The 21204-nt window shown below is 49.0% G+C and overlaps 1 protein-coding gene across 9 annotated transcripts in view; it reads left to right on the forward strand.

Annotated features, from left to right (window-relative positions):
• The window catches only part of rerea (arginine-glutamic acid dipeptide (RE) repeats a), a 101787-nt gene that overhangs the window by 59896 nt on the left and 20687 nt on the right, over positions 1-21204 (forward strand). For 8 of the 9 annotated variants that reach the window (XR_009939861.1, XM_062541615.1, XM_062541616.1 and 5 more), the window contains 5 exons: positions 295-343; positions 1947-2071; positions 2707-2806; positions 7402-7500; positions 15702-15782. Coding sequence is in view for 8 of the 9 variants with exons in the window: in XM_062541615.1 (XP_062397599.1) it covers positions 295-343; positions 1947-2071; positions 2707-2806; positions 7402-7500; positions 15702-15782 (454 nt within the window). In the remaining variant the exon portion in view is untranslated. Of the gene's footprint in view, positions 1-294; positions 344-1946; positions 2072-2706; positions 2807-7401; positions 7501-12384; positions 12514-15701; positions 15783-21204 lie in introns of those variants that run through there. The other variant, XM_062541623.1, reaches the window with a different exon arrangement.

The raw sequence follows: 21204 nt of genomic DNA on the forward strand, positions 1-21204 counted from the left end.
TTTGTGTGCCTTGGGCCCTGGAACAGAAGAAAATACACATTTGTTTCTGTTGTGCTCAGTAGGAGGATAAGGCTGTGTTATGATCACCAGATGTGTTGCCTGAAAAATCTCACCAGCTTCACGTGGAGACGCTATTTCAGACTGAGCTGAATATCTCCTTACCACGATAACATGCTAAACTGATCCCCTTGACTAGACTCTCTAAATCATTCAGAGATGTGCTGAGATTGCTCAATTGGATTGAATGTTTCTGTGTTTTTCTCACGATTTGTTCCCTCCTCTTTTGTGTTGCAGGCGGCTGAACAGCACACAAGGGGAGATCCGAGTGGGTCCCAGCCACCAGGTACAGTGTGTCCCCTCACAGTACCCATATTAAACATATCACACGAAAACTGCCCACAACCTTCCACCTGCAACTTTCAACTGCTCAGATCACAGGCAGTCCAGGGCTCGAAACACACCTCAGCCATAACACACACTGGACAGGACGATAACAGTCCCACCTGTGCATCCTAGTAATTCCTGCAAAATTCTTCACACCTCTCAAACACAGCATTCAAAAAGAAATAGTTCAGTGCTAGCTCCCAATCAATTTATCCACAGACTCTTAATATGCACAGTGGAGAGCATAAATATGAGCAATAGGTAGTTTATTCAAAAAGATGAATAAAAGAAGACACATACAAGTGTGATGAAGGAATACAAAGATGCTATGGCTTTGGGGATCTGTGTGATAATATCTGTTTTAAATCAAATCAAATTGTAATCTCTATATGCATCATTTAGCCTGACTCTCAAAGATGGAGAGCCAGAGAGAGGGCAGCAATAGAGATGTCAGTTCTTGCAGAAAAATGTACATTCTATGTTGAGAGGTAAGGCCAAAAAAATGGCCCCTACGAAAAATAAAAGGCGGAACGGCACCAGCAATTACTGCCAGTTACTGGCGTTTTTGAAGCCCGCGTCCTTGCCGATACTTGGCTCTCGCCTGGAATAATTACAATGGCAGCCAGGGCAGGCCCTGTCGACGGCTCCCAACGGCAGCGGGTGAAACAGAAAGCCGAGTCGCACATCACGCGCACTCTGCAGAGCCGACAACGACGACTTCCAGCCGCTCTCGCGCCGTGAACCCTTCATTCAGCTCCCGATTGCACCGCCACGCGTGTACTCGGGACAGAATAGACCGGAGCAGAGAATAGGATCCCTCACTCTCGAATGTTTTTTTTTCCCTCTGTGGAAGCCGTTCAGTTCAGTTCAGTTCAGTTCAGTTCAACCCAAGGATCGATTTACAAGTGCAGGTCCAGTTAACTGTTCCTTTAGTATTGCCTTTGTGGCTGCATTGTCCAACGTAATGTAAAATACATGAACAGGGTCATGTTTGGCCCTGATGATACGAGCTCTCTGTAATGGCTGTATTATTGAGTAGGTACAGCCAGAGAAGAGGTCAATTGTTGCCGTTAACAATGACCTTTGTAAAAAAGAGAGTAAATCACCTCGGCGGATGGACTATAGACTCACAGTATTATAAATATTGTAAAGTAGCGATAATTTGACGATACGGCAGCCAACAATCGATTCTAGAATTGGCCGGGCCTTCACACACACAAGATTAATCGTAGTTAGCGTTAGCTTCTCCACTGAGAACATCTGTTTACCAATAATTCTCTGGATAACAGAGACAGTAACAAAGTGTAACCCTAGAGCGACGAAGCCTTCGCACAAACAACTGTTTTTTATTTAGCTTGCCTGAATTATTTAAAAGGCTTCTTTCCAATATTTATCCCCACTGATTTTGTTTTCCTCTCTAACCAGGTCACTCAGAAAAGCGTTGCAAATATGAGCCAGTAGAGACATTGTTTTTATTACACTGAGAGTTATGTGTGTGTGTGTGGCTCTGTGTGTCTGTCTGTGTAGTCTGACCTCTGCTCGCTGCTTTCCTCTGAAACCAGGCCAAGCTCCCAGACCTGCAGCCCTTTCCCTCCCCTGGCGGCCAGTCCGTGACGGAGAAAGAGGAGCTGGTGTGGATGCCAGGGGTCAACGACTGTGACCTGCTCATGTACCTGAGGGCAGCCAGGTGAGTGTCCCCTTCTCCACCTGCTGCAGATGTCCATCAGGGGTGTGCACACGGATAAATATTCCAGCAACCGACAGTGTTAACTCTGATTGTCAACATTGTTGTTTGAACTGGTTATTCAGTTATTCATGTTAGCAACACTGCTGTTTGCATTATTGAGAGCATGAGGTGGATAGCTTTTATTTCCCTGCATTGTGTAGGTTACAGAAAACACAAGTTAAACAGAAAAGTGTCAGATCCACTGTTGATTGTGATTTCAACATTCTAAATGAATTAACAGTAACAAGGTAGCTTAACTTCTACGGCTAGTATACCTAACTGTTATGCCTATCTTGTGTGTTATGCTAATGCTTCACTATGCTACTGCAGTAGCACAGCATCTGCCTTGATTCAGTGCATTATAAAATAACCAGGGGTATCAGTATTCAAGTATTATATCTATCAAGTATTATAAGTTAGTTTAACAAACCCCTAATCTCTATTCTCTATCTATCTAAAGTGACTAAAACTTCAGTGCTTGTTATGTTAAGAGTGTGTTCCTTTTTAAGAGTGTTGAAGCTGTTGAAGTTGATACTGATGTATGTGTACCTCTCTCTTAATTGCTTAATATGTGGTGTTTGTGTTTGTGTGCACAGGAGCATGGCAGCATTTGCCGGGATGTGTGACGGGGGTTCCACAGAGGACGGCTGCCTCGCTGCTTCCAGAGACGACACCACACTCAACGCGCTAAACACTGTAAGAGGCACTTCTGAATTCTACACACACACACACACACACACACACACACACACACACACACACACAGTGGCAAAAATGTTCTCCCTAAATCACTCACCAAAAGTAATTACACCACACAACATGGCAAAGAGCAGCAGAAGGGTCTCTTTCTGAAGAAGCAGCAGTACCACAGTGGCGAGATCTGAGCCCACACACAGATTCAAAATTGTCTGGGGAATCGCTGCAAAGTTATCAGTGCTCCGTGCTTCATAGGAACTGGCAGCCTTGGATGAGGAGGAGGTGTCGGGAGAGGAGGGGGGGAAACAGTGTCGCCCTCCTATCATGAGCGCCCAGCCTCTCGCACTCTCCCCGCACACAGAGACACAAGCACCAGATGTCTGCTGTGTCAGAATGCGCCTCTTGACACAGGAGGCAAATGAAAGGCGCTACTAATTAGTGTCGCCTGCCCGGAAAACATGAATAAATATCAGGCAACAGATATAACGAGCCGCATTCATTCACCCGGGCTCCACCCGAGGAGTTCATGTGCGCCACACTCGGATAAGTCACAAGCAGCCACAGCCGCACAAGCAGTTGTTCAGCAGGCAGAATCAAAAACGCTTGTCGGTTCAAAGTTCTGCTGGCTTCCCTCAGATACAGCGCCTGCGAAAATGGAATGACAGGGCTGAGGAAATAACCCGCCACAGATGCGGTAGTCTTTCCACCCACGGATCTCAAAATGTCCGCCGCCGGCAACAAAAGGCAGCCGCCGCCTTGTCCGCCTGCCACTGGTCAGGCTGCTCTTCCTCTGGCTTTCCGCAGGTGTGATTTACCGCCCGCGTGCCAGGGAGGCTCGGAGCGATTTGTTCCCCCTTTCACTGTGAAAGTGATCATCAGTCCGGGCAAACCCCAAAGCATAAATCTGGCCGCTGCAGATTTTCTGTTTTCCTTTTTCTTTTTTTTCTTTTTTTTTTTTTTTTACTGTTAATATTCCTCCTCCTCCTCCGCCTCTGTGTTGCAGCGATGGATTTACTGTTAATTGCTTTTAGCAAGTCAGATGCAGTATGCAGAGAGGGGCCCTCGGAGCCCCGCTAATGGCTTGCATAACAGGCCCGACCCGGTCTCCTGTAATCATCGTAAATTGAAGATGCTGCCTGTGTTATTGTTATGTGCTCTTTTATGGGAGAAGGCCCCAGCGCTGACCCACTCATCACTTTAGCATAGCGTTGCTCATATAAAGATTAATATCCGGGTTTATAGCTCAAAGCCCCTGATTATGTTGCACACATGGGGCTCTGGGGGGGGAGGTGGTCTCTCAGGCTGTTGCTGAGTCCAGGGTTTGTCAAAAATAGCCCCCGTCCCCCTTTTGACGCCCGTAGATGTGTCCGTACAGGCGTGGCGTAAACACTCATCAAGTTTCAAGAGCGAGGGGGCTCACACAACGCTTGTGTTACTTGAAGGTATGCCTCGGCTGGGGGAAAAAGTACATTCGTGTTATTCTGGGCAGGGGCGCGGTGGGTAGTTAATACACGCGCTGGCGTTAAAGCCGCCCGCGTGCTTCTGCCGTATTTGTTTAGAGAGGAGACTCGTCGCCTGGCGTGCGATCAACGCCTTATCCGGCAGGCCGATGAAATACGGGCCTCCAGAAGGGTGTCAGAAACCCTGATACCGCTCTCTGCTGCCGCACAACACTCGCCCACCGCCCAAGTCGACAAACATCTAGCGCGACCACACAGCAGCCGTATGAATTAATAAGTTCATCTTTTGAAGTTTCGACATCCACACTGTCTGTCGCCCGTCTCCCTCTCCAGGGTCCTAGTCGTCCAATCGGCAAAGGAAGATAATCACGGAACACCCCGATTTCCTCAAAACACGGATTCCTTTTCCCCCCCTCCCCCTCCCCCCCTCCCCCCCTCCCCTTCCCTTTCTCTCATAATAATTTGACTGTGAAATTCAATAGAAAAGAGCGAGATGCACATAAAAAGAAGTGGGCCAATTAAATTGGTCACAGCCAGGAGTGGTGTATCTGAGCGGCGGAAGCCACGGAGCGGCGGCGGCCTCTCGCTGGGCTACCGCAGGCACCAGGAAGAATCATTTGCTCTGTAATGGATCGCTCGGGAGTTGAGCTGTAAGGAAATTGCTTTAGCAGGACCCATCGTCGTCGTCGTCGTTTCTCCTCGTTTTCTTCTTTTTTTCCCCTTTTTTATCTTCGTAATTCTGACTATGTATGTGCATCTGCAAGCAAAGGAATTGCTGCGCTGGCAGTCGTTTGTGTGGGAACAAGCCTGTAGCGCTGTTATCTGTGCAGATGCAAAGGCTATTTCTGAAGGAGCCTTTGAGAGATTTTTTTTTGTTTCCTTCCGAAAATGCATGCCATGGACACAACACACTCGTTTGAACTATTTCATCTCAACGCATTGCGCAGTGGCGGCGTATTCGGAAAAGTATAATAAACCTTACGTACCCCCGGACGCCTAAGATACGATTATTGTGGATCCCGCGGCGTGGCAGACTGTGAATACATTTGCGCCGCCACATTCTCGGCGAGCGCGCACATCTGCAATGTAAATCAGCGCAGCACAAATATTAACGCTGCCTCGCAGACGTCCACATTCCTCGCTGGAATTCTCTCTCTGAAATCTCAGCAGCGTATGGCACGTTTAAAAGCACAACTGGCACCGAGATTGTAATCAAACAACACATTCCCGACGTGCCAGACACCATCATTGCATGTGCCAATCGCAGAGTGGAAAGAGAAATGTTTAAATTTCAGTGCACATTCTTCCTCCACGCCAACCCCCTCTGGAGAAGTTTAAGACTGATCAGGAATCAGTCCCCCCTCACCTCAGGATTGACACCTTAAGATACGGAGACCAGAGGAGGCTGCAGACCCGTCCTGATCTCCAGACTGACATTGCTGAACAGTGCAGAGGTGTGATTCACAGCCTCATTAATGCACAGTGGGCCCCCCCGACAAGCAGAGAGAGAGCAGCCTGGATGGGTAGATGGGGCAAGGGGGGATCGAGGGTGACAGAGCGGGGTAGGGGTGGGGTGTCTAGTCTACAGGGGGGTCCGACAGCTCACTGGCAGGTTAGACGAGACACAGAGTAAATGGAGAGAGAGAGAGAGAGGGAATCAAGCAGTCTCGCCTGTGTAGAATGGCAGGCTATGCTAATCCAGCCCTCTGCTGCCCTGCGGCACACTGACGCATGATAATGGCGATTTCTCTCCTCCATTTCTTTTTCTTCCCGCCTTTTCTCGCTTTGCGCTCTCTCTCTCTCTCTCTCTCTCTCTCTCTCTCCCTCTTTCTCTCTCCCTCTTTCTCTCCCCAAACAAATGCGGCAAACACACGCCGAGCAAATGAACTAAGTGTGCCATAAATGACATTTGCATTCAGATAGGAAAAGAGATGACTGCTGAATTAATGCTGTCTGCGGTTCAGCGTTTCTTGACCTTTCTTGCACACCCCCACCCACCCAACCCCACACACACACACACACACACACTCTCACACACACACACACAGTTCATTTGCAATTCCAATACGTGTATTTGCCCCCCTCGTCAAAATTGGCCTCTGTTGTTTGACTACCTGCTTTTCCCTCAGCAGCTGCCTTCGCTCGAGCGACCTAGACGGTGCTTTTTTGTCCTCGAGCTGTTTGCGGCCGCGCTGGTGTATCTCTGATTCAGTTTATGTTTTTCTCTTCATCTCGCCTCGCATTCGTCTGCTCCCGTCGTGCCAGCACATGGAAAGCTAACGCTGTTTATGTACAGATCTTCTAGTCGGAGAGCCAAATCTCTGCTTCCCATTGTAGGCCGGTTGTAATCTGAACGCCGTCACTCAGATCACACAGCATGGCCTCTCTTTGTCTCATTAGCGAATACATTATCGCCGGCTCCTCCAGTGAAATCGCCGTACCGCTCGGCCTAATTAAGCAAACGAGAGCGAGTCAAAGAGATTTTTTTCCTACAGAAGCGTCGTTTTCGCTCATAAATACAGTAGCTCGGATCTGTTTAATTAGTTTCTCGTCAGAGACGGGACAGCTCGTGAAAGCAGACGTCTGCTGCGCTGCTGTAAAAAGTCACACGGTGGCGTACGGTGGATCTGTACGGTGTTAATGAGAGGGAGGGTCGGGCTCTTGTCTCTTTAGTTTTCCAGTGGCATGAGGCTGTACAGCGCGTTCTGGGCTTAGCCGTCGGAAGGCCAAGCCCGAGGTTATTTTAGTTAAGCTGCCTGAGTCTGCTGCTTGCCACGTAGACCAGAGTCTCGTTGCTTCCCGCTCTCTCACTGTCTCACTCTCTCTCACTCTCTCTCTTTTTCTTTCTTTCTTTTTTTCTCTCCCTCTCACTTGCTTTCTTTCACTCTCTCTCTCTCTCTGGTTAATGGCTTTCAGATTCAGGGCCCAGCTGTCCAAACTCTGCTGCTCTTGACATATCGTAGGCTCACACACCCGCACACAAAGGAAAATCAAATAGCACCAGTTCCTCACTCTCCCTGACAAAACCCAACCGACACAAAAAATGTGGAAACTTGAAACACTGAGATTTTTTTTAAGAGAATGTTTGGAAGGTGTATGAGTGTGTCTTATATGTTTCTTTGCATCTCTCCACAGCTGCACGAGAGTAGTTACGACGCTGGGAAGGCCCTGCAGCGGCTGGTCAAGAAGCCCGTGCCCAAACTCATCGAGAAGTGTTGGTCAGAGGATGAAGTGGTAAGAAGCCAGGAGATTTCTTCTCTTTTGCAGACTGGTTGGCGGATTAATGATTGTTTTGGAAAGTGTTTGGGTGGAGATGTACGTGTTTGTGTCTGCCCACACCCATACACCTTCGTCCAAAAGAGTGTGTGCATGTAGGTGTATACCAGTGCGTTTGAGTGTGTGTGTGTGTGTGCGTGCGTGTGCATGCGTGCGTGTGCGAACGTGTGTGTTTGTGTGTGTTCTGAACCTCTGCCCAGCAGCCGGCAGCAGTTTGCATTCTGTTGAGACAGGACTCCTCCAGGAGAGCAGGGCAGCTGCATCCTGTTTATGGTCTGCAGAACACATCTTCATCTGAGTGATGGGCTCTCGGATGACCAGCAAGAAACCAAACACACCAAGTGCTGAAAGCCTAAATAAAAGCGGGGGGGGGGATAAAATAGGGCCCGAAAATTATGTGAAAATTGTTTCCTTTTGTGCAATTGGATTTTTGAGTGTTATCCAGACTATAGGAGAGAAGTTGTTTTCTTTATCCTGTCACAGTGGATCAGGCTACGGACTAGTGACTAAAAAGGCTATGAACTCGAGGTCACTGTATACGCAGGATCCAAGCCCACCCAAAAAGGTGCCTTAGAAGTTAGCATGTTATCCCCGCCCAGTTCCTCACGAAAGTGAATTTGATTTTGTTTCTCTCTGAATCAGAAACTGGACATATTCCACTTGGCCTGTATGTCCTGCCGTGCTGTGCATCAATCACATGTATTTCAGTTAGAAGCTGTCTTGGTTTGTTGGGGCTTTGGCAGATGCTAGTTCCTTTTTGTCTGTGATGGGTTAGCTATTGAATAGACGTGTACATTGAGTTATCAGCAGGGAATAGCACAATTATCGTTCTAATCAACTGCTTGAGTTGAAGCGAAACGCTCCGCGTATGAATCTCCGATATAGCAGGTGGCGTCTGGCATGTTGGCAATGCACGTGTCAGATGTTCAGGATTGAGCTGGATTTGAGCTCCTCGGCCTCTGCGCCGATGTGACAGGCACTTTGGAATAAACAGAACTCCAGGCCTCTCTGTCAGCAGCTAATCGAAACCGATTAAGGCCCCCCCGTCCTCATGCCGAACTCGTCGTTAATTTTGTTTATTTATGGGCGATTGCTGGGGGCAGTCCACCAGCGCTGCCGTTGCGATTGGCCGTTTCTGTGACATGCTTGTCCCTGCGTGCCACCAAATTCCACTGGCCAGGCAGCAGTCATCTCACCCCCGTCCCTCCACACACAGAAATAGGCAGGGCCAGAAAGTTCTGGTTTTATTCATCAGCACACTAGCTTTGTTGTTGTTGTTGTTGTTGTTGTTGTTTATATATATGTATATATAGATGTCAACTAGTAATTTGTATCTCCTTAAAGCAGTAGACCGCAGCTGTAGCAGAAACAGAGTGGGTGAGCTGAAGGCTTCTCCTCCATCAGGTTATATCTCTGATGTAACACTTATGCTCCTTTGAGCAGCTGGAGGGCCTAGACACACACACACACACACACACACACACACACACACACACACACACACACACACACACACACACACACACACACACACACACACACACACACACACACACACACACACACACACACACACACACACACACACACACACACACACACACACACACACACACACAGAAAGAAAGAGAGAGAGAGAGAGAGAGAGACACACACACACAAACAGAGAGAGAGAGAGAGCTTCAGAGCCATGCCCAGTCAGTGAGGCCAGGCTGGTACACCCAAGGACGGGGCGGGGGGGGGGGGGGGGCGGCCGGGCCCCGGCTGATCTGATTTCAGCTTGTGCCTTTGCAGCCGCGCCGCCTGGAGGGACAGGTGTAAATGTAGCCCTAACCTTCATGCAGAGAGCAGGCCTGCTGCACCTCATTTATTCATCCCCCTCCCAACCCCCCACCTCAGCCCTCTCGCTCTCCCTCTCTCTGCCACTTTCTATCCTTCCTCTCCTCTGCTCTCATGGTCTTCCCTTCCCCTCTCCTCCCTCTCCCCCCTCTCTCTCTCTCCCTCCCTCTCTCTATCCCTCCCTCTCTCTCTCTCCTCATGCCACGGCACAGACCCCCTCCAGGCCCGCGGTCTCATTATTCCAGCTCTCTTCCTCAGCTGCCTTTGGAGATGTGAGCCAAAGAGACAGTGACTGCCTCGGAGATGGCAGCATCATCTCATCTTCAGGGTCACTTGTCGCCCTCCCTTCCCCACCCCCCATCCCACCACACCCCCCACTCCCACCTCGTCCCCCTGCTGCCTCCTACGTCTTTTGCCGGCAGCTATTTGGGCTCTGGTGTACTTTCAGCCCTTTTATAATATCGTTCCTGGATTTTTATATTTATTTTACACAAAGTCACAGCTTGATCTTCACAGACCATTTTGTATCAATCACAGCCAGACGTGAAAGTCAGTCTCAGAGATTTTGCAGTCAGGCTTGACACTTTAGACTTTAGACAAACTATGATAGTTGTATGTTTGTAAATGGTCACAATAGGAAATAATTCTTTTAACATAGGCACGTACAAGAAACTCTTCATTCTTTGCCATCCTACAAATATTTAAACGGTATGTTCATACTGTATATTGAAACACATGTTTTCCCATTTCATCTGACTGGCAGAGCCTTCTAGAATGTTCCGCGTGTGGCTCCTTGTTGTGGCCAGGTGTGGAATCTGCGGGGCAGTCTGTGGAAGACGAGCCCAGCGTGTGCGTCTGCGCACGGCAGCTCGGCTCAGTCCTCTCAAGCCCCCCCCAGTGGTCAACACGGGGTGCCGCAGCGCCATCTGATTTATTTCCCTGCCCACCCAAAAAAACACTCCACCCACCCACAGTCCACCGCTACCCCTCCTCATCCACCCCCCCACCCCCCACCCCCCTCCAGCGAGGGAACAGCAGGGAGGGGGCCGCACAACACCAGTCGAGCGGATCGGAACATTCCAACATCAAAATCCCCCTCGCAAATCCGAGAGGTGGGTGGTTTAAAAGAGCTCTGCGCCTCGGAGACGTGCAGCCACCCACCCACCCACTTCAAAGTTGATTTAGTCTTTTATTTCTCCCCTTCAACTGTCATCAAGTGCAACCGTTCGAAATCGTCTTTTTTGCTTGTATTTTTCTTCACATACAAATCGGTGTTGGCTTTTCGCAACCCATATTAAAAAGAAGAAAAGACGAGCAAACAAGCCGAGCAGCGGCAGCACAGTGGCTGTTTTGTACGGCAATCAGACTGTGGTGGCTCCTCAGTTGTGTGCTTTTCAAAAGAATAATAAAGCGAAAAGGATTTCCTGTCACCTCTTTGAGAGGGTTGGCGAGGGGAAACTGCGGTTTGTTGCATACCGTTACATGTTTTTCGGGCGGTTGAGGGGCCGTTTGAGAGGCGAGAGGCGAAAAAGAAAGAAAGAAAGAAAGAGAAAAAGGCGGCACCTGAAAGAGTTTTGTCCGTCGGCTCGACATGCAGACTGCACCCAGCGGGCGTGCTCATCAATAAGTCATCTGTGCCTGCGTGGCTTGTGGAACACTGTTGCGTGCGTGTGTGTTACTTAATGTGTGTGTGATGTGCAACAGCGAGGACGTGGCTGTCTGTGTGGTGTGCTCGTCTGTGGTCGGCCGAGGTTGAAGTGTGTCATTACCGAGCCGCTAACCTCCCCATACACACACACCCCACCACCCTCATGTCTGTTCTTGTTTGGCTCTCCAACGCTGGTGGATCTGTGTAATATCTCTCTCTCTCTCTCTCTCTCTCTCTCTCTCTCTCTCTCTCTCTCTCTCTCTCTCACTCTCTCTCTCTCTCTCTCTTTTTCTCTCTCTTTCATTCTCTCTCTCTCTCTTTCTCTCTGGCCAGTTCTCAGGAAATGGCAGGTCAGGTTTAAAAAAGAGGTCAAGTGCACTGATTCCACAATCTCACTCCCAGTCGAGATATTTAAAGGGGAGAGAGAGAGAGAGAAAGCGAGAGAAGGAGCGAGCCGTGTGTGTGTTTGTGTTTGTGTGTGTGTTGAGTGGACTCTGGGGGTTGTGATCTCGTTGACACCATCTCTCATGTCCCCCCCCGCCTGTGTGATCTCAACCAGTTCTGCAGCTTTTAACAATTACCGCTTGAGCAGGAAGTGTGCGTTCATCATCACAATGGACCTTTTTGAGCCTCCTCTCTTGCCCTACGCTCCCTGTTACAATAGCACTCTGTTCAGCAGCCGAGGGGAGAACGAGTGAGCAAGAGAGGGAGAGAGAGAGAGAGAGGGAGGGAGAGAGAGAGAGAGAGAGAGAGGAGGGAGGGAGGGAGAGAGGGAGAGAGAAAATCGGGGGAAAGAGCCAGCTCTCTGGAACAATTTCTGACAGAGAGAAGCCTGTTGTTTCTGCAGCGTGCCTGCTGGTTTGGTAGCGCTGTTGCCACCTCCCCCCCCCCCCTCTCCCCAACACTACCCACACACCCCCACCCCTCTCTCCGCCTCGCTCTGCTCCGCTTGCGAGGCCCCTCCCGCTCCGGCCCCCATCGCCTAGCAACGGAGGGCTGGAGCCTTGCTGGCAGGGGCCGAGCGATCGGGAGAGCAGATTGGTGGATGATTTATTAGCTGGGCTCGCGGAGCAGTGAGCTCAGGCAGCTGAAATGGAGCCTTAAACTGGAGCCGACATGCAGCCAGGCAGCCAGGCAGGCAGGCAGGCAGGCAGGGAGGGAGGGAGGGAGGGAGAAAGGGAGGGAGGGAGGGAGAAGACAGAAGGAAGGAGGGAAGGCACAGAGGAGGGAGGGGAAGAAAGAGACAGAGCCTGCCGAGCGGATAGGCAGGCAGTGTAAATATTACAGTAGGGGGAACGTAATTAGCGTGACATAATCAGGGCACTAACACGGCCCGGCGCTGGCAGGTGTAATTGATTTTGGTCCCAGCGGTGCGGAAGGGAGACCTCCGCATTATGAGAACTTATTCAGCTCAGTCCAGTGATGCCAGCGCTGTGTGTTTTTAAGTGTGACTTTATCAAATCAACACTGCATAGCCACAGATGGTGTGTATGTATGGAGTGTATGCGTATATACGTCTATTATATGCTTCAAGTGAGGGTGTAGAGTATTGGTGTGCGTAGGCTACATATGTACGTTGTGACATTATAAAAGGCTTGTGTACGTTGTAACATTATAAAAGGCTTTTGGTGCTCTTGCTGTTTTGTTGTGAAGCTCTGTGGTGCTGACGCTGTGTGTCTGGGCAGTGTTGTGATGGCCCTGCTGGAGTGTGTGTGTGTGTCGGGGATGTGAGCGGGGCAGTGGTGTTTCCTGTGGTCAGCTCTGGTTTCCCCCGCTGGCCGGCTCCCGCCGAGGAGGGGACCCCGTGGGTCAGGGAGCCGCCGCGTTTGGGACTCCGCTGCCAAGAGGGCGGTCAACCCCGCTGGTCAGGCGGAGAGCTGACCGATCCTCTCGAGGCCAACGGTCAAACTCACAAACACGCTCGAGTTCTCTTGGAGCGCTCGCCCTCACGGACAGACACAGAATCCGGTCGAAGGTCTAGTGGCCTAGTGCTTGTTATACGCCATTTGAAAAGGTTATACGATTAAAGGTTCTGCTTTAATCATGCAAATAGTATATGTATGGTGTTTAATCCTAGTCAAAGTCCAAAAGATTGCAGTCTCTACATGCAGTCTAATGCACGACGTGTTATTTAGCTCCTAGGCCATTCAGATCAAAGCGTTTGACCACTTGTGATCCTGAGTCCCCTTCCTCACCTCCACTCGGTGGCAGCTGGCCACGGGGGTCGAGCGGGAGGCCGAGGGACGCTGTTCTCATGGAGACGGCTGAGGGAGGCTGTTTTCATGGAGACGGCTCCATCTGCTGGCTCAGTCGCCTTACCTCCCAGCCGCAGAAAACCCAACTGTGGATGTGTGTGTGTGTCTGTGCGGCTCATCTGGAGGTCTGTTTCTCTTGCCTTAGACGCGTCGTTTGGAGCCGTGTACCCAGTATCGCTGCGAGAACAACAACAAAGTGATGTGCAGTGTTTGAGGCGGTGTTACGAGCATGTTCAAAGCCCCCTCGGGCAATTTAGCCTGAAATTTGCCGTATTAGCCTTTTTAATTTGCTGTGATTTACGTGATCTCTTTGAAGAGGAAATCTTGTTAAAAAGTGCCGAACCAAATGGAGGCAGAAAAAAAGGAAGAGGAAACCCTCCCCCCCTCTTTCTCTCTCTCTCTCTGCTCTCTCTCTCACCACGCTCACCACAGATTGTTCCTTTAAAAAGCCATTTGTAAACAGTCGGCTGGTTACATAAGCGGTACATACTGTATGCACTGGAGGGGGGTTGGTGGCTCGGTGTAGGCCGAGAGTGTGTCTGCATGTGTGTGTGTGTGTGCGTGGAGAGAGGAGGGGGACTCCATGTCTGGTTTTGCGTCTCACTTGTCTCCGATGCGCGAGTCCAAGATATCTCTGAGCGGAGAATTATCCCTGCCTTTTCCTCCTCCTGAGCTCGTACAGTTGTCGGAGTAGATGACTGTTGTAGTGGATACAGAAAACATTACGTTGAAATGACAATAGAAAAAAAAGTGATAAAAACATAAAATTAAAAAAATTGCAGAGTGTTGTTGTTTATTTGTCCATGGCAGGCAAACTACTTGTGAGACTATTAGAGGCTAGTGTCTTGACCGTGTGGCGCTGTGTGTGTTTACACGAGGCATTTAAATCCAGCGCTCCGTGCACATGCTCAGTTTCGACCTCCCCGGAGTGCAATTGTGGAGCGTGAGTGTGAGAGAGAGAGAGAGCGCGTGTGATTCGTCAGAGGCACACGCTGGAAGCCATGCTCCACTCCGCTCCACTCCGCGCCACTCCACTCCGCCTCTTGCGCCCTGCCGTGGACCAGAGGCTCTCTAGCAGAAAGATCACATGTAAAGCCTTCCCCTTTGTAGTGGAGGAGCAGAGAGTGACAAGCTATTTCTTGCTTGTTAAAAAAAAACACACGCGCAGAAATACAAAAACAAGCAAAAGCGCCGTACATTTTCCGGGAGACTTTTGTGTGGATTTGCGACACGGTGTTTTGCCCTTCTTGTCCTGCCCTCCCTCTCGGAGGCCAGCTGGTAGCTTTCTTGGGGCTGTGCCTCCGCCTGGACTTTGCCTGCCTTGTTGCCGGAGTTTAGTTCTACAGGGAGCGATCGCTGAGATTGCCGAGGAGCGGGGGCTCGCCGCTGGAACACGAAAGTAAATCAGTCGCTCGTCTGCTTCGCTGCCTGTGAATGTTCCCAGCCTTCACCCTCCGCTACTCTTGAAGGGATTGAAAGGCGCTGTGTTTTTGCATGTGGTAAATGCTCTTTTTTTTCCACCCTTGCCTTCTGTTTCTCTTCCGGAATATCTGTGTATTTTTGGCGTTGGCTTTTTTCTCCTCTGAAATGAGTTTTACTTGTGGAAGTTAGGTAACTGAATATTTGTTTTATGTTTATGGCAGTTTGTGTCGCTGTTCTGTCGTTTTCCTGTTGTTGTCGGAGCGAGAGGTTTCTTTTTTGGTAACATTTGGTAGTGTTATTTTTTTTTTAAGCATGTTGAAGCCGAAAGATATTTTTAGTAGTTCGAGCAGGATTTTAAGCTGGTGCTGATGTCTGCATGTGGTCTGTGTGTGTGTGTGTGTGAAAGAGATCAAGTGAGTGTGAGTGAGTGTAAGCGAGGGGACAGCTGAACAGTGAAATGTCTGCGTGCTTCTGTGGAAGTTACTGAAGTTTTTCAGTTGTTGGCTTTGAACTTGGTGTGCCGCGCCACTCTCTGATATGCATATCTGCTCCCGTCGAACTTCCATTTCATGCTAAACTGCCATTATGTGTGGCCTCGGTGCCGGGGCTGTTTGATCTCCCCTTCAGATTCCTGCTTTTGTTGTTATTTCCTCTGCAGTTTGTCCGTCTGGCCGGGCCCTGAGTATTGTGCTGTGTTGGGCTTGTCTTGTGTTGTGTCGTGTTCTGTTGTGTTGTGTTGTGTTGGTGCTGTGCTCTTTTGCTTTCCAGCTCAAAGGCTTAAAAAACGAAGGGAGCGCTGAGGTTTTCAGATTAGCATCAAAACGTTTGTTTTTCTTCCCTCGCACAGTGGTTAACGGTGCGGTGTAGTCAGAGGGTTCCATGCACCCGTGCTGACATAGTGTAACTTGATTTCTCCTCACTGCTACTGATATTTTTGTTATTTCTCCGTTGCTGTTTTCCCCTAATTCGTTTTTGTTTTGTCACTTTCTCCACAGAAACGGTTCATTAAAGGACTGAGACAGTACGGCAAAAACTTCTTCAGGATTCGGAAAGACCTACTTCCCAACAAGGAAACGGTAAGCATTTTTCCCCCTCATTAGAAAAATGTTTATGAGTTCCTCTCCTCCCGTTCCACCAAGAGACATTCATTCATTTTCTTTTGCCTTTTCTTTTTCCACTTTTATTTGAACTGACAGGGTACTAGTCCATTACAGAATTTCATTTAGGTTGTCAGTTTTGATATTGTAAAATATTTTTGGATTATTTGTTGGTCACTTTCGTTGTAGTTTTTCATTCTTTCATGTAGCATGCCAAAGTAAGACATTATGCACTAGTGTGTGATACACACATGGAGAGGGATGACACATGCACACACTCCCACACACACACACACACACACACACAATAGGGGAGGGGGAAGCAAAGCACATTTCATCATGCATCACATTTATCAGTTTGTCTGCAGGTCAGATCCCTGAAGGCTTATTCATGAACATTGTGCTTCTCTGCTAAACACAACACCAGAGCTGTAATTTTCTGCTCACGGAAAAAAAGATTCCCACAGTGCAAATGCCCCATAACATGTCCCAGAGCACATGTTAGCACAGATATTTAAAAGCTAGAAGACATTCTTTAGCTCCACAACAACCGCAGATGGGTAGAGTAAACTGTAATGTATTTACAATTAAATATTAACATGACAGCCAGCCGTGTTTCTGAGTAGACTTTACTTTGGAATATATGTGCACAAACAAAGTCAAGAGTTGGCCTGAAAATGGCACACCATTCTCAGCAGCAATTTTGACATTTAATTTTTACCTAAAGGACAAGGAGCGACATGACTCTATCTAAGTCTTTAGGAATGAGAGCAGTTTGTCATTGAAAGTAAGAGTAATGACGCGGTTGGACTTTGTGCAAACTAGTTATTCATTATTAGGTTTCACTAAATGTCTCCAACCAAGGTAATAGAAGGAAAACCTCAGTTGTGTTTAATTTTAGAAGAGTGGTATTTAATAATGTAGACTTTCACACACTCACTTTCCTATTCTATTTCCTTCCTGCATTTTAGTTTCAGACATATTTCCACTGTCCTTAAAAAGTCTGAATAGGATTTGACTGCGAACATAACTCTCTCTTCAGCTTTGTCTTGTTTAGGTTTTTCCAGTTCTTATCACCTGACAAAGCTGAATGTACAAACGTAACTTGTTGAAAGGGATCGTTTTTCAGCGTGGTGTTAGGTGGGCCGTGTGTGTAATCTGGGTAGGGGAGTGGATCTACCTGATCTTGTCTGGTGTGCAACAGCCATTAAATTAGTTTGACAGCATACCTGAGACTCGCTTTACAGCTGTCTGTTCAGATCAGTCCTGTCAAGTTTGGCAGCGAACCACCTCGTGTCTCCACTCCGCCGCTAATGCACCGCTGTTGTGGTTTAACACAAAGCTTAGAAAGACTGTTTCCTCATCACACTTGCAGAAAGAAAAAGAAGCAGAAAAAAATATCTGTTGGTTTCGTAGCGGTGTAGAGCTTGCGTGAATCCTGTTATGTCCTTTGCTGGATGCGGTAATGTCTGGTGGGAAGTTCTTACAGGCACAGGCTTGTGATTCACTAGCTTTTTTGCTCTGTCTATTACAAGCTGCAATAAGGGTGTAAATACTCCTCTGACGAAAATGACAGTCTTTGAAGAGGCTGAAATCTGCCCCCCCCCCCCCAACCCCCGCAAACCTTTTGACGGCCTATAAAAAGAGATTCCTTGTAGGCAGATTAGAGCAGGCTAATACTTGTCAAGCGAGTGTGAAATCTGCCGTCTCCTGCAGTAAACCATGCTGCACACTGGGGTGATTATCAGATCAGGGGCACTAGCATTTTTCTTCGCCCTTGTCACTGATCGATACACTTTTGAGAGAAATGTAAACAGATAAGGGGGACAAACACGAGTCAAGTAGCAGGCATCGACTTGGGGGAGACCGATTGCTGACACACAAGAAGGGCGGGGGGTTGGTAAATACACACAAACATACACACACAGAGAAAAAAACATGCATTTTAAGGTCAGCACTATGCACAGATTGGCCTCAATATCCTGTCGGGTTCATTGGAACATGTGCAGTCAGTGAAAGCCTCGTTATGAGGTGCATGCTCTGTGGCATATTGATTCGGCGGAGAGTTAAGTCGATAAAGAAAATCTCTCCTGACGGCGGGAGGAGGTAGGTGGGTTTGCGAAGGGAGGGTGGCTGGATGGATGGCTGGTTTAGAGAGAAGAAATTGAGAGTAGGTGTCTCTATCGCTTGGAGCCCGATGCCCGAGATCATTTCATTGCATTTCTAGTTTCATTTATGTTTTCCATGAACGACGTCGACTCTGCGCGCATACACACACACACATAATCTCACTCACTCACACTGGGCCTCTTTCACAAGTAGCGAGGCGTGTTAATGATCACAGAACAACTGTTTTTCAAACTGCACCAACATGAAATACACAGGATCAGGCTGGGCACCTACAATGATTAACCAGGAGATGTTTGCACAGTCAAATGAAAGCTGTGACTAAACCGCTCAGGCCAGGCCTGAAGCAAGTAAGCACAGTAGTTGACCTTCAGCCAGAACTCTGCCTCTTTTTTTTCCCCCTCATAGCAGCTTCACCTTGTGCACAATTAATTTTGGAGGATCGGTATAACTTCTTGCATGTTGACACTCCCTGTGGGTTTCTTGCGCAATCTGTGGATTTAGCAGAAAGCCTGCAATTAGCATAGTCTGAAAGAGACATCATCAAGCTCTTTTGTAATAGTAGGATCTTCTCAGAAGTGCTTACGTGGGGCTTTGTCACCATGACGTATTTGTGTTGACATGTTAGTATGGCAGAAGACAAGTTGGTCTGTCATTTGGAACAAAAACCTCTTTTCATCCGTCATCAGCATTCCCTTCTCAAATGTTCCCCCTCCTCAAGATTCCATTTCACGAGCGCTCGTCTCCCAAAATGTAATATTGTGTGTCAGGTGTCCGCCTAATCAAATCTCGCGTTCTCGGAGAACTCTCGAGGTGATTTGGACGGGGGCCCTGGGACTTGGGAGAGCAGCCATCGATGTGCTTGGAGTGAGGCTCTGTAATGCTATTCAGCCTGGAGGGTCCGTCTGCTTTACAGGAAAGTAATGGACCTTCACACTCCAACCCTTCACCCACCCGCCTTCCACCCACCTCTTCCCTCTCTCTCCGACACGGTGTCCCTGCCATGAGAGCAGTAAAGATTCATTTCATTGAGCTGCCAGCAGAAAACAGGCTGCTCTTCAAACATAACTGGAGAGAGGGAGAGAGGGAGGGAGAAAGAGAGAGAGACGGCCAGACAAGGAGGGTGTGCGAAGTGAGCATGATAAAAGGAGGGAAGAGTAGAGCACAAGGCTATAGTCTCAAGTGGAGAAAAATTAAAGGTTCGCCTCAATACGCACAGAACTGAAGGAAAAAAAGCTCTTCTTTTTTTTAATTTTTTCCTCTGCTGCTTTAAAGCCACTTTCTGTTGTCTCGGTTGCTGGACTTTGGACGTGGTGTCGTGTCCAGGAGTCAGTTCTGCCTTCCAGTGCCAGTCTTTTGTCCCTCGCGGGGGCCGCTTGATTCCCATCCATAGCCCGTTATTCCCCTTCCCTCGACTCATTCTTTTTCGTGTTAGTGATTTATCTGCTATGCGACTCCCTTCGCATTTGGTTGGATTTCGGATGAAGAGAACCAAAAAACAAATTCCATTTTATTTGTTCTCGTCCCATCAGCCCGGGTTCTCTTGCCTCACATAAATATACAATTCGCTGTTGCCCTGATCGTTTGCCAGGGCCGGTTTCCCGGCGCTGTAGTGGTCTTTGCCACAGGTCCAGGCTATGATACAAGTGTTGCGTTAAGTGGAGAGAGAGGATGGAGGAGGTCATAAAGAACACTTCCCGGGATGGTGGCCAAGGCCAAAGACGACTGTGCTACAGCACTCTGTCTCCCTCCCCTGTGCCTGTTGCCTCTCTCCTTCCCTCCCTCTATCTCCATCTCCCTTTCTCTATCCCCCCTTTCTATCTCTCTCTCTCTCTCTCTCTCTACAGCCCTCTCTCCCCCTCATTTCATTTCAGTGCAGCAGAAGTGCCCACCACTGAATAAACACAGCGTGCTCCACTAGCTCTGAGGAATGCTTTATATAAAGCCAAATAAAGGGGGAAGCGGGGAGAGAAGAGGGTGTGTCGCCAGGCCGACGCGCGCTGGCTCTCTCCCGGCCACCATTTCCTGCACTTGAAAGACGACGTCACGGAAGAATTTGAGCTGCACTCTCTGCACTCCTCTCTCTCGCTCTCTCTCTCTCTCTCTCACTCTCTCACTCTCTCTCTCTCTCTCTCTCTCTCTCTCTCTCTCTCTCTCTCTCTCTCTCTCTCTCTCTCTGGAGCCGTTTCTCGACAAGCATGTAACATGCTGAGTCCACAGATTGCAGATAATCCCCTCTGGAGGTTGTGTTTTTTCCCTGTCTCTGCTCAACCCTTTTGGTGGGGAGAGAAGGTTTACACGTCTTCATGATGGCCTCCATTTTAGAGCAGTTAAGTGCTTGGACAGGACTTGCGCGTGCTAAAAAGGTGACACGATAACCGTGTTGGTTCATTACACGGCTGTGGGTCGTGCCAGCACTGGCTGTTTCTTTTAGGGGTTTTTTTTGTTGTTGTTGTCGTTGTTGTTGTTATTGTTTTCCCCTTTTTGTCCTTGCTGATAAATCATCTCCTCCAAACAAAGCCATCGCAGATAATGAGTTGTAATCAGAGGATAATCAGAGCACTCTTGTGTTTGTAGCTGTTGGAAACTAGGTGAACTTGAAGCTTTAATCCATTAGCAATAACACAAGGCATGCGTCCACAGATGGCAGCGCTCCTCTCATCCGGCCATGCTTCTGGCGCTGGATATTAGCTACCCAGCCTGCTGTTTGGGGCAAGAGGACACGCTCTTAATTGGTTTGCATGCAGTCATGAGGTATTCAATCAGCGCTGGTAGCAGGAAGAAGAAATATTGGGAGTCCGGGAGCGAGAGTATGAGTGTTACAAGTGCTCATGCATGCGGCAGGGGCGCAAGGCACAGCCAGGTGGTCTCGGTGCGATGGAGAGAAAGAGAGAGGGAGAGGGAGAGGGAGAGGGAGGGTGAAATAGTGGAGGCGAGAGCTGTGAAAGCGGCACTAGCCTCCCGGGTGGCAGCACTCCCTGGCAGTTGCTAAGAGGTGAGAGCGCTGCGGAGGATACGATGGCTGCGGACCGGCCGCCTGGATCAGCCCTCGCTAGTCCGCCCGCCCCCCCCCCCCCGGTCTCCCTCGCTCCCCCCTGGGCCTTGCCATTCGAAGCTGATATGGGTGTGGGTGGGCTGTGGGTGGGGTGGGAGCATGATGACTGAGAGTGTTGCTGGATCAACCTCGCAGCAGATGTCTGATCGCGGTGCTATTCAGAGGAGGAGGGGGGGGGGGGGGGGGGGGGGCAAACGTCCGATCAAATCGACGAAGAGG

The sequence above is a fragment of the Sardina pilchardus genome, chromosome 7 (genome assembly GCF_963854185.1).
Source record: "Sardina pilchardus chromosome 7, fSarPil1.1, whole genome shotgun sequence".
Taxonomy (NCBI): Eukaryota; Metazoa; Chordata; class Actinopteri; order Clupeiformes; family Clupeidae; genus Sardina; species Sardina pilchardus.